This window comes from Trichosurus vulpecula, chromosome 9 (genome assembly GCF_011100635.1).
Source record: "Trichosurus vulpecula isolate mTriVul1 chromosome 9, mTriVul1.pri, whole genome shotgun sequence".
Classification (NCBI taxonomy): Eukaryota; Metazoa; Chordata; class Mammalia; order Diprotodontia; family Phalangeridae; genus Trichosurus; species Trichosurus vulpecula.
Window position 1 is genome coordinate 13,191,136 of NC_050581.1, and position 12,810 is coordinate 13,203,945.

General features: G+C 53.3%; 2 protein-coding genes across 4 annotated transcripts; one reads left to right on the forward strand and one right to left on the reverse strand.

Annotated features, from left to right (window-relative positions):
• The first annotated feature begins 41 nt into the window (after positions 1 to 41).
• Positions 42 to 4,304, forward strand: LOC118831364. Of its 2 annotated transcripts, none has more exons than XM_036738681.1 (6): positions 42 to 346; positions 719 to 928; positions 1,827 to 1,920; positions 2,924 to 3,083; positions 3,598 to 3,750; positions 3,982 to 4,304. In XM_036738681.1, the coding sequence occupies exons 2-6, from the start codon at positions 768 to 770 to the stop codon at positions 4,155 to 4,157; spliced, it is 744 nt and encodes a 247-aa protein (XP_036594576.1). In that variant the 5' UTR covers positions 42 to 346; positions 719 to 767; the 3' UTR covers positions 4,158 to 4,304. The 2 variants fall into 2 exon arrangements, with proteins under 2 accessions (XP_036594576.1, XP_036594577.1); XM_036738682.1 differs by having other exon boundaries at positions 58 to 346; positions 696 to 928.
• Positions 4,305 to 5,717: 1,413 nt separating this feature from the next.
• Positions 5,718 to 10,406, reverse strand: RHBDL1 (rhomboid like 1). 2 transcript variants are annotated; one of them, XM_036739196.1, is made up of 8 exons: positions 10,368 to 10,406; positions 8,657 to 8,815; positions 7,750 to 7,974; positions 7,508 to 7,656; positions 6,865 to 6,977; positions 6,643 to 6,743; positions 6,428 to 6,488; positions 5,718 to 6,038 (listed from the first exon to the last, which is right to left on the reverse strand). In XM_036739196.1, exons 1-8 carry the CDS (start codon positions 10,404 to 10,406, stop codon positions 5,767 to 5,769), a joined length of 1,119 nt encoding a protein of 372 aa, XP_036595091.1. In that variant the 3' UTR covers positions 5,718 to 5,766. The 2 variants fall into 2 exon arrangements, with proteins under 2 accessions (XP_036595091.1, XP_036595092.1); XM_036739197.1 differs by lacking the exon at positions 7,750 to 7,974 and having other exon boundaries at positions 8,657 to 8,818.
• Positions 10,407 to 12,810: the final 2,404 nt, after the last annotated feature.

Sequence of the window (12,810 nt, forward strand, 5' to 3'; positions counted from 1 at the left end):
GACCCAGCGCCGTCACCCAAGCGGAAGTTCCGGCCCGGGAGAGCGAGGGGGCGGGGCCGGAAGAGAAGGGCTGAGCCTGTGAAGAAGGATGCCGGAAAAGCGAGGAGCTAGGGGGCGGGAAAGGCCGAGCCGCGAGTAGATTCCGCGCACGAGCACTAGGGGGCGGGGCCAGCGGGAGACAGCACACCGAAAACGAGAGGTCGGGGTAGGCCCGAAGCAAGCTGCGTCCGTCAGTACGGAAGAGGAACGGCGATCTTGGCACAGCCACGGAGGGCTGGGGCCGAGGACCTCGACTGGGCTCAGCAGGAAAGAAGGCTGGCAAGAGGAGAACCTCGACGAGGCAGACGTATATGTTTTATGCTTTCGAGAGGCGGGGCGCGGCCGTGAAAGGGGCGGGGCTAGGGACGGAGCGCCCGCCTCTAAAGGAGTGGGATTGGTCCGGGTAATTTGGGGAGGGGAGGAGGGAAGGCGCCCCGGTGATAAGCGTGTCTGCGCTTGCGCGGGCGGAGACGGTGGTCCTTGCGTGGTGTCTGTCTCTGTCTCTATCTCTGTCTCTCTCTCTCTCTCTCTGTCTCTCTCTCTCTGTCTCTCTCTCTCTGTCTCTCTCTGTCTCTCTCTCTCTCTCTCTCTCTCTCTCTCTCTCTCTCCCTCTCTTTCTCTCTCTCTCTCCCTCTCCCTCTCTCTCTCTCTCTCAGCCCCTTCCCTGCCACCTGTCCAGGTGCCCAGAAGGCCGTTCCGGTTTTGGAGGAGCCTCCAATACTCGGGAGATGCCCGGATTCCCGTCCCCTGGGGCTGCAGCCATGGGCCCGAGCGGGGGTCTCTATGGCTGTGACGACCCCCAGTGCTGGACGGCAGTGCTGGGCTGCTACAAGGAGGTGGTCAGAGCCAAAGAGGGCAAGTCCCGGAAACTTGTCGCTTTGGATGCATGGTGAGCACAGCCTCCACCACAGCCTGGACCTCGCCGCTAATTCCCCAAGGAGCCTGGACTGGGGTGGAGGGAGGGGAGAACCGGCCCGTGGTGGGCTCTGGAGATACCAAAACAAGTGAGACGGTCCCTGCCCTCAACCCCGTTATATCCTAGCAGGGGGAAACATCTCCTGGGCTTAGTACAGTGCCTGGCACGTAGTAGGCGTTTTGATAAATGCCAGACTGACCAATATAGAGGAGTAGTAGCCAGGGAAGGAAGCTGTGGGCCTGAGAGTTCCAGGGACAGCCAGTGGAGCTGTGGGCAGTCCCGGAGCCAGCTGTGGAAGGACACATGGATGGGGTGTTTTGTGGGGGCAGGGCAGATGTCAGGATCCTGCTGGGTTGGCCCCGTTGTCCTGGTGGATAGCTGAATGTGATATACAGCATAATCTGAGTCTGGTCACTTCATCTAGCACTCACCTACCAACCAGGACAACTCAAACCCAGGGTGAAATTACAAAGCTGAATAAATTTCTCCAGGGAGGGTGGGGGATAAGAGCAGATGCCTTCACAAGCCTTGTCCCTGGTTTCCTGGTGGATCACTAGACAGGATATGAGGCTTAGCTGCATCTCTTCCCTTCTCTCTGAGAATCTGGACCCTAGGAAAATATATTTCCCATGCTCAAAGAGGTCCTGGTATCTAAGGGACTTCATGCTAGTCCCTAAGGGGTCCAGGAAACAGGAACCTCATTGTAAGTGTGTGGTGCCTTGCTCTAAAGCAGCTTAATGGTCTGGCCTGAGATCCAAGGGCTAGACTTTGGGGAGTGCTGTCCCGGTGGAACAGTGATATTCACTGACCCTTCCCTGTCACCACTACGTACACATACACCGCTCGTTTGGTAAGTGGGTGGCTGTTTCAGGTATCAGGAGGAACTGCCAGTTTCTATGAGAGAGAGAAAGGAGAAATACCTAACTCGAGATGAATTGGTGAAGCTGATGGAATGGAAGCTGACGGTAAGCTCCCCATGTGAATAAGATGTGTCTGTAGGGATGGGCACAAATCCAGCCTGAACAGGGAAGGCACAAAAGAAACTCTTAGGCCCATTCAGAGGGTGACCTAACATGGCCCTCCCTACTGACTCTAAACATGTCCCTTTCCTAATCTCCCAAACTGCTAGTTCCCTCCCCCCAAATTAAATGATCTTGTATTTATTTTGTGTCTTATCTCTCTTTTGCTCTCTGCCTGTCTCTCTCTCTCTTTCCATATATACATATATGTATATACACACACACTTGTATCCACTTGTATATGTTTTCTTCCTCAATGGAAAATAAGCTCCTTGAAGGCAGTAAGTGTTTCAATTGTCTTTGTACCCATAGTGCCTCAAAAATAGCAGGCACTTAATTGCCTGTTGATTGATGTCCAATGAGTGATGATAGGTAGGTTACTTAGTATCATTTAACTCTATTCTCTAGGTTCTAGAATGTTGAAAATCGAATACCAGTATTAGGGGGATCTTAGAGATTATGGTCCATTATGGTTCATTTCCCAGAGGCAGAAACAAGCCCAGCAAGGGGAAATAGCTTACTCAAATCGCACATTGAGTTAGCGCCAGATTTACAACTAGGTTTCAGGTATTCTAATTCCCACCCTAGTGAAGTCAAACCCCAAGACTTGTTCCCAGCCAAAAGCTCTGTTTGGTTCAATGACTTAAGGTTTATAAAACCTTCTCTGTTCATGTCCCCATGTTTGTAAAACATAGGATTTCTTCTTAAAGTTGGGGTAGGGGTTGCTTCCTAGAAATTGATAGGGAATAGGAGAAGAGATTGGAGTATGTTAATTGGTCCAGAACCTTCAGTCAGAAGACCTGGTCATGAATCCCAGTTCTGCCACCTATTACCTGAGTGACAACCTCTCGGGATATAAATGCCAGACTTGGACTAGATTGTGAGGCCAACTGTATGTTCACACCATGTTCTTATTCTCCTGCCCCTGTCCTCCCCCACACATACTTAGAGAGGCAAGTTCAGACCACAACTGCAGCATTTGGTGGCCACTAACCCGGAGGAATTGGTAAAGAGGTGCACAGCAACAGCCTTCTCTCTGCTACCCAACGTGGAAGCTGCCATCACAGAGCTGAGCCAGCTTAAGGCTGTGGGACCGGCCACTGCCTCTGGTGAGGGAGGAGGAGGGGTGGGGCTGAGGGTGTGTCCCAGCAGCCAGGTGACATTTTGTAACCTCTGGACCAGAGCTGAGCACTGGGTCTCCTGGTCCCTTAGGGGATGTTCTGAGGTGGGGAGGAAGCCTGGGTGTGTCCTCTCCGACATTCTGAGGCCTGACTCTCCAGCTCAGTGGGTGGAAAAGTATGTGTGGCCTGAAATGACTGAAGCTGACAGAATCCAAGACACTTGTCCCTTCCTCTGCTCTCCTGGAGGCTCGGGAGCATCCCCTCCCCCACCTGCTGCCTAGAACTAGACCATTTTAATCAGTCCAGTTCAGCACTTTTCTAACCAATGGCCAAATTTGACCTCAAGCTAGTAAGAGATTTCTTCTTTTGGGGCAGAAGTGGTGACTTAGGGGTTCAGGGGAAAGACAAGGTGACATTTAGGCCTCAGGTTCCATGGAAAATATGGATGGGCCTGGACTGGAGGATCCCTTGCCTTCCTATAACCCAGCTGTGCTTCCCTCAGCAATTCTGGCAGCAGGTGCCCCAGAGACAGTAGCATTCATGGGAGATGAGGCAGTGGCTGCTATCCCTGACCTCCCGGTGCTCCAATATACTCTCAAACACTATATCCTGTATCTGGACAAGATCCGGGCCTGTGCTAAGAGACTGAGCCAAGGTAAGGGCTAACTGCCAGAGGGATGCATATGCCACAGTAGTCTCAGTCTCTGACAGACTGACCAAATGCCTCTGATGCCAGAAGGGGTTGGGGAATGACTAGGCCTAAATGTAGTGGGTAAAGGAGCCTCAGGCCTCTGGGTGGGTCGACCTCTGGCAGGAATGCTTGGTTGGTTTGGGTAGGTCCAGAGTTGCTTGTTCATTTTCCTTCCTCCTCGGGCTTTTCTCATAGTTGATGCTTCATCAGAGTGGACGCCTCACCAGATAGAAATGTGCCTCTGGACCTGGACTGTGGCCCAAAAACTGTGTCCCACAGCCCTGCCTCACTTTTCTTGGACAGCCTCCAAAGCCAAGAAAGGTGCTGAAGATGTTAGACCGTCCAAGAAACGAAAAGCTAGTATTCACTGATCCTGAGTGTCTGTATACACTCCACCTGAGAGAAATGCATCAAGTCACAGTAACCTGCAGCCAGATTCCTATCCTCTTCTTGTGACCATGGAGGGCTCAGGGCAGAGAGTACCCACTGTCACCCATTAAACTTGCCTTCCCTCCCAACTTCATCTGGACCTCAACTCCTTAGATTCTCTCTCCCAGGCAACATTGAGCTGGGACTTAGGAAGGTGGACTGGCTAGCTCCAGTTCTATCGCTAAATTACCCTTGGGGAAATCACTTCAGCTATCTTTGCAGTTCCGGTAATTGTTGTGTTCAGTTCCTCCATGGACCAAGGTTCAAGTATGCCCAGTGCTATTTTCTCTTGTCCTATGTGTGGTGCAGGGGGACACCCCACCTCCCTCCGAGAGTTTAACAGTGTTAACTGAATAGAGCAGTGATTCTCACATGGAGAACCAAGAAGGGGGGGGGAAATCAGGAGGAACTTAGTTTTCCAGGGTTTAAATACCTGCCACTACAGCTTTCCTGAATTCAGAAACTAGAGAAGGCTGTGGATGCTTTAAGCTGGTAGGGCCTGGCTTCGGCCTCATGGGATTTCAGGGAATGAATGGGGTGGGCCCTAGTGGCTCAGCAGCTCTTAGCTAACCGCTCTGGCAGGAGGTGTAAACAGCTTCCTAATTGCCTTCACACATGAGCCTAAATTCGGAGGTGTGAGGAGGGAAAATCTTAACAGGCCTGAGAAGTTGTTGGGAAAGACCAGAAGCTGGAAATAGCAGGAAGAGATCCCAGGGGAATCTGCCTTGGCCTCCATCCCAACAGCAGGGCCTCTGGAGGAGGGGAAGAAGGCAGAGAGGAGGTCACTTGAGCAGTGTTGGGGGGTAGACTGGGAGCTGAGATTGGTGTTCTACTTTGAGACAGCTTGGCCAGCTGCTGTGTAAAATATTTATTCATACTCCAAAAAGGCTCAGACAGCAAATCCATCAAACTGGCTCTTTGCTCTGGAGGCCTCTATTCCACTCCCCTGGGTGCTCTCCTCTGGTTACTACCCCTGACTTCCTTCAGGCACACCCCCTCCTACCTTCCACAGGGCAGCCTCAAACTAGGCTTCCCTAATGGCAGGGGGACTTGGAAGAGGATTTAGGCCCAGGACCAATATAAGGCTTAAGAGGCCCTGATTTCAGTAGCTTTTAGGGCCATAGGGCTGAAGTCCCCTCAGCAACTGGGGAGATTTAGAGAAAAGAGCCAGCTGAGGGAAATTGGTGGGGGGAGCAGTGGGGCCCCTGCCCTTCCCAGGGAGGTGGGCACAGGGGGCAGGGGTGGGAGAAGCAGCTTTAAAACATACATTCAATAGAGGGTGGACATGCAGGCCCACACCTGGAGGTCCTGCCAAGGGGGGCCGTGCCCTGACTAGCCTGCACACAAAATCACATGCACGCACCTGCATGCCCAGCCCAGCTCAGAATCCAGTGGGAAGTTGGCACCTTATGTTCTTATTACTGGAGAACCGGGCCAGGCACTAGACCCACCTCAGTCAGGTTCACGTTGACAGGGAAAAATAACAACCGCGTCCTGGCTGCCTGGCAGATGGTGGCACCAGAGTGGCGGTGTTGGCACTTTCATGGGGCACTAGGGGGGAGGCAGGACCTGCGCCCCCAGCAGGTCATAGGCGAAGATGTTCCAGAAGATGGCAAAAAGGAGGAAGGTGGCGTAGGAGAGCAACACCACCCACCAGCCACACTGGTCCTGCAGGTTCTCCTCGTAGCTTCGAAGGATGGTCAGGCCCATGCTGATGCCCACGACGGCGCCCGCCAGATGGGCCATAAAGCTGGGCTGAGGGCCTGAGGCAGGCAGGGGTGGGGAGAAGCGGAGCCAAACAGCCCGGCCCACCTCTGAGCTCACTGCAGTGGGGGGAATAGGAGGTGAGGGCAAGGGAACCCCTGGGGTGGCCCTAGCCTGGCGGAGGCTGCCCGCACCTGAGGACACAGAGGGATCTGGGGGCCCTGAAAGGCACCTAATGTCATCTAGAGAAGGAGCAACAACCTAGGGGTGGCAATGCCTGGATTTCCTCTCTTCTAGTGTTGCTGACTGCTAGCCATTTACTGTTCCTCCTTTGGTGTGGGGGCAGGATGGGGTAAAGAAACCCTATGTACCTTGCTCAGGACCTGTGAAGGGATGGGGGCTTCCACAGGCCAGGGGGCATTGTCCTGACCCAAATCCGGTCCTCCCTGGGTCCCTTCCCAGGCCCTCCCCACCACCCACGCACACTCTCGGGAGGGCCAGTACTCACTGCACACCAGCGCCAGCACCATTCTCAGCAATTTGTAGGGGCAGCGCATGCCAGCCCAATTCTAAGAAGAAGCAGAGTCTGGTGAGGTTTGGATGGGAGGCTCGGACAGGCCCAGCCTGATGGCTTGGGCCAAGTAACAAGGGGGGACATGGCTAGCTTTCTTCAGAATCCCCAGTGCCTCTCCTCCTCCAGCCCAGGACAGAGCCCCTCCTTACCATGACAACATTGGCCAGATGGGCAGAACAGAGGGCATAGACCCCGCCTGAACCTCCTACCACAGGGGCCCGCATGTCTGTAATAGAGACTGTCAGGGAACCTAGGGGAGGAAATGAAGGGGACAGCAGGTTAGGAGATGGCTGTCCCAAAAAGCCTGGGTTTGGGCCATGCCCCCTGGGCAAACATCTCAGGAGAGGGTGGCTTCCCACTCCCCACCTCACCTGCCAGCACGCCTGCCAAGTAAAGGAAACCTATCCGAAGCACCCCATGCACCATCTCCAGGGGCACGCCAATCATGAGCTGTAGGAGAGCATTGAAGCCCAGCTGTTCCAGCCTGGATGGGGGGATAGGACACTGGTCAGAGCAACACAGACACTGATCAAGCATCTGCTAGAGAGCCTCTTACAAACCGGCCCTGGAGCATAGGGAGAACAGGTCATTCCAATGGTGTCACAACATTAATACTGTCCAACTGAAAACCTCCATCTGCCTAAATCCTCCTGTACTCCAACCTGGGAGGTGGGCACAAGACCCCTTCCCTGCTCTGCAAATGCCAAGGGAGGGAAAGACTCAGGAGACCTGGGTTCTACCCCAGCTCTGCCAGTGACTAGTGAGTGGTATGGCCTGGGCAAGTCCCTTTTCCTCTCTCTGGGTCTCAGTCTGTGTAAAACAGGGATCCTCCCTACCTGGCCATCGGGTAAAAGAAGATACAAACATGAGATTATCTCCTCAGTGTCTCACGACTAAACAGCTTTGTAAAGGGGTTCTCATTTCCAGCCTGGGTCCTTAAGGGAAAATTCATTTGGAGATATCAGAGGCCCCTACATTGACCTCTATGAGAGACTGAAGCCAATCCCGTCTTACCCGACATGCATGAACATGTAGGTGAGAAATCGCCAGGCTCGAGCACGATGGCCAGGGTGGTACACCAGAGGACTCTTCATATACTCAGGGTGGTAGGTCTGCAGCACCCACTTGTTCAATCGAGCCCCATAACACAAGAACACGATGATCTGGGGATGACAATTTATCTCAGAGCCTAGCCCCCTCAGGCTGCAAATGGAGGAGTAGTTTAGGGCTGAGAGGGGGGTATCCAAGGGTATCACCTGTGTGAGTGTGACAGTGGCCATGAAGACTGGGGGTGGGCAGGTTCGGTGCTGGTAGAAGTACCATCGGCGATCCATCTCACAAGGTAGGATCTCATAGGCCACGTAGCGCACAAAGCGCTTGTAGAAACCAAGGCCTGGTTCATCCAGTAGTCCATCCCGCGGCAGGGCACGCTGCCCATTGGTGATGGCCCGCTTGAAGCTACTGGAGCGTTTGCTGCTGATCTGCCAGGGAAGAGCGGAGAAGGGCCCCTGCTATCCAGCTGTAGCAACCAGAGCCAGCGCAGGGACACAAAGGGCCCCTTGGGACAGAGGCAGGATGACCCGCCCAGATTTCCAGTAGTCAGTAAGGATACTGCCACCACTTTCATTTTCATTCAAGATAATTACTGACCGGGTTACCTACTACATACAAGGCATCTATAACTTGGGCCCATGCGCTTACAGTCAAAGACACTGGAAACATACTTGGACATCCTCAAGCAACAGTAGTCCTATAGTCAGAGGACAAAGGATTTGGACCTGGATGGAACGTTAGAGATGATCGAATCCAATCCCTTCACTCTAAAGATGGGCAAACCCCAAACCACACAGGTAGTAAGTAGCAGGACTAGGAGTTGAATCCATGTTCAATATGCTTTCCACTACCTTCTGATGCCTGTTTCCTAGGCCAAAAACCCCTCCTCCACCAAACCACCCCTCTCAGACTGACTCTTGGGTGGATCCAAAGAGCACCATGCCCTCAAGACCCTTAATGCCAACAATACCCATTTCCCCCAGCTAGAGTGGTGATATAAACCACAATAAGAGGGAGTTGTCCCTGAATACCCGCCACTGTTACCCCAGAAGCAAGATCCAGGGGACCAATAGGACCGGAGATGATAGGCCTAAGACCCCTGTCACTGACCAGGTCTACCAACTCCTGGTAGCAGATCTGTCCTTGGTCGTTACTCTGGGCCAGTGCCACCAGCATGTCCAGCTTAGCAGGGTCCAGTGGCAGCTCATGGCTGTGCACCAGGCCGGTGAAGGTCTCCACGCCAATGAAGCCAGTGTTGTCTGGGTCCAACTGCTAGAGACAGGAAAGGCCCAGGACAGAAGGGGAGGCGGAAGGAGGGGAGGTGGAGAAGGATGAGGCCCAAAACAAGGCAGGACAGCTGGGTCAAGACCAGCATTTTCCAGACCTACCCCCCTCCTCTCCCTTGCCCCCACACAAACATCATAGGCAGAGCTGGGCAGGGGGGTTGGTATGGGATAGAGAAGATATCTCAGTCCCTGGGTAGCTTATTTTTCTATATCTAGTGACATGGAAGTAGTGAGAACTGGTCTTCCACCTGAAAGGGCAGGGGCCCTCCTGTCCCTCCAGAGTCCCTGCGCTCCTGGGCTGCTTCATCTCAATTCTCAGGTCACCTTTACGTGCGCTCCCACTGACTTAATCCAAAGACCTCCATTCTCTGTTCCTAGACACTTATCCTCTGTCTAGACATCGAAGGCAAGTGTCGCAGCCCTGTCCTATCCTGCTTTGCTTATTATGCCTATTGGTCAGAGCTGAGAGAAGGAAGCCACAAGTCCCTGGGCCCCTTGAATCATAAAATCCCTGGATTGAGAGGGACCTGCAGACCAAATGTAACTCCACAGACAGGTGAGAATCTTCCCATTTATGAACATTCTCAAGTCAGGAGACTGTTTATACATTTGTTAGACAGCTGTACCTGCCACCGAACAATACCCGGTCATCAGGAAATCTTGCTGAGGTCTAACCTGTATCATCATGCTATTGTAGGTCAGAGAACAGTTGGATACAACTTTCTACACCTATAAATCTTTCTTAGAGTCACACTGAGATTGAGTCACTCATGTCCTCCATCCTAAGGCCAGACAATCCTTCCAATTTAGGGGGCAGAACAGCTAGACAGGTGACTGCAAGGTGGAGGCAGAGAGCAGGAATCGAAGAGGAAGGCCCTTTGCTCCTAGCACCCCAACCATACCATCACTGAGTCTCACAGGCCGTCAGTCCTGGAACACAGCCCCAGTTTGAGGTCTGCAGAGCATCCACAGGACGGGGAATCTACGGGATGGGGAATTCCCTCTTTCCGCTAATTTTCAGCCCCAGGGGGTCCTCCCAATGTCAGGGAGGGAGCCGAGCTCACAGGTCAGCTGGGGGCCTTGGAGGTCAGGGTGTCCTAGGGTTGGGTAGGGGGTGTCTGGTCGGGAAGGAGGCAGGCACAGGGGTGTGGCGAAGCGTGGCTCAGCCAGCCCGCCACTAGGAGCTCAGGTTCCCTGGGGAATCCTGCGCCAAGGGAAGACTTGCACCCTGGTCGGAGCGGTTCGGCGCACGCCCAGCCTGGCCGGAATCCCCGGGAAGGGAAGGAGAGCAGCCCCAGTGGGGAGATAACGAGACGGATCCGCCCCGCGGTTTGGTGCAATTCTCCGGGCCGGCCAAGTTCCAGCCCCGGGCCGCAGCTGCAGGCGGTACATACGTCTTTCTGCATGCATGTGTGTTGGGGGGGCGGGGAAGACGGGAGGCAGGGGGCGTGCGGTGATGGGGGGAGATAGAGAGTGCGGTCTGTGAGGAAGACCAGCCCAGCCCCGGCCAGCGCCCGCGCCCGCGCCCTCCGCACCTGCTCCTGGATGAGCTGCAGCAGGGAGCTCCTGTCCATAGAGCTGCCCGGGCGGGGGGGGCGGCTGCTCCGCGGACCCGGCGCTGCGGCCCCGGCCCCGGCCCCGGCCCCAGCTCCGCTCCGCTCTTCGCTCCGGCCGCTGCCACCGCCGCCGCCACCGCCACCGCCGCCGCTACCGCCGCCGCCGCACGCCTGGCCCGGCCCCGGCCCCAGCAAGTGCCGCCGCTGCCGCACACAGGGGCCAGCGCGTCACGGAGCCACCGCTCCCCTTCCCCCTCCCTCTCCTCTTCTCTCCTGGACACACATACACGCGCGCGCGCGCTCGTGCACACGCACGTCCCATCCCTCTCTCCCAGAGCCAAACAGCCCACTCCTCTCCGGCTTTCAGATACACACACATCCACATAAACGCGCAAACATGCCACGCTCCTCCCCTCTTGTCTCTTCCCTTCCCACCATCTCCCTCAGACTTGGCGCCGCACACACACACGCACACACACACACACACACACACACACACGGGGTGTAGGGTGATGGAGAATCAGAAGTCCTACGATCTTGAGCTGAAAGGGCTTTTGAGGGATCCAAGTTACCCCTCTCATTTTACAGATTGCTCATGCACCCCTCATTTCCTGGGCATCAGGCTAAACACAGCAGGGGAAGATAAAGGTGTACTCTATAGGCGACAATGTCCTGCTGCCTCCCGTCCACTGTGTGCCCGTGTGCAGAACATGGTATTTATGGCCGTCTCTGGATCTCCCACAGTGCTGTGCACAGAATAGGTGCTTAACAAACGTGGGTCATAGGGCCACGCTCCAAAGGAAGTCACATTTTGAGTCACAACTGTGTTGTCACAGGCTTACATCTCTTATTGGCCTGAATAAAGGCTGCATTCCTCCCATGCCACCCCAAATCTGTCTTGTACAAAACCTGTGTGGAGACTCTCAGTAAAATCATCTCAATCCAACCCAGCAAGCGTTTGTTAAGTGCCTACTACATGGAAGGGCATTGTGCTAAGTCCTGGGAATAGGAAAACGGAGCAAAATCACACCTTACCTTCATGGCGCTTATATTCTCCTGGAGAGAATACAACACGCAAACAGACAATCTGAGCGAGGAAAGAGCAGGGGGGATCAATGAAGACAGACAATAATAGTAGAAATGAATAAAATGTTGCTTAGAATTTTAAGAAAGGATTAAAAAAAAACCTCCAACAAATGTTCCCCATAGAGTACATTTGTGTATCAGTATTTTTAGGGCCACTAGGTGGCACAGTGGATAGGGCACAGGAGGACCTGAATGCATATCCAGTCTCAGACCCCAGAGGTTGGACCCCAGGCAAGTCACTTAATCCTGTTTGCCTCAGTTTCCTCATTAGTGAAATGAGCTGGTGAAGGAAATAGCAAACCACTCCAGTATGTCTGTCAAGAAAACCCCTGGGGTCTCAAAGAGTCAGACATGACAAACATGTCTGCGGAGCAGCAGAGAGTGGAAAAGTGGAGTCAAAAGAACCTAGATTTGAATGCTGCTTGTGACGCTAGCTCTAGAGCCTGGGTTCACCTCTCTGAGCCTGTTTCCTCATTTGTCAAATGGAGATATAAATAGCATCTACCCCACGGGGCTACTATGAGGATCAAATGAGATAACATATACAAAGCAGAGCCCCTTAAAGTGATGTATTAGCTAGCACTGTATTTTATACATTTTCACTAGACTTACCTATAATTTTTACCTTTTGCAGATCTAACTTCAGGGGTGCCACCCATATTAATTCCTACCAACATGGTAGCCACTCATATGGTCATATATGTGCACCAGATTTCATGTGTTTATATAATCATAAATGTAACATATATAAAGCCTCACTCTCTAAAAGACCCCACACTCATTAAGCACACATATATAAAGCATGTACTTGGTGCAGATCCTTGTGGGCGGGATGGGGAAACAGCAATCGATGCCCTCGATTCCATCTGACAAGTCCCCATATCAATGTTGGAGAGGCATGCTCTGTGGGACAGGATGGAGAGGGGGTCTTGTGGCCAGCTAGCTGCCATTTGTAACAAGTCAAGACACAGAGCTCGGTTCTTCTCCACCCCACCTACCACATGCATTTATCCCCAGCAGCCACTGATTATGGAACATCAGTTAAGTGCAGGGCTCAGTGCCAGAGAAGCCAGAGGTAGAGGCTGAGGTTACATCCTGCCTTAGAAGGACCAATCTATGGGAGAAGATGGTAAACTGTGCCTCCCATCCCCAATCTATATCCTATTCAGCTTTCAAAACCAAATTGCTACAAAAAACCTTTCCCAAATGTTCCTGCCCATACTGAACTTATTTTCTCCTTCATGACTTCCTGAAGGCCCTCTGGTCAGTTTGATACAGAAACATTTGTGTTAGGCTGTTCTCCCCAAATAGAGGTTGAGTCCCTTAAGGGGTCTTC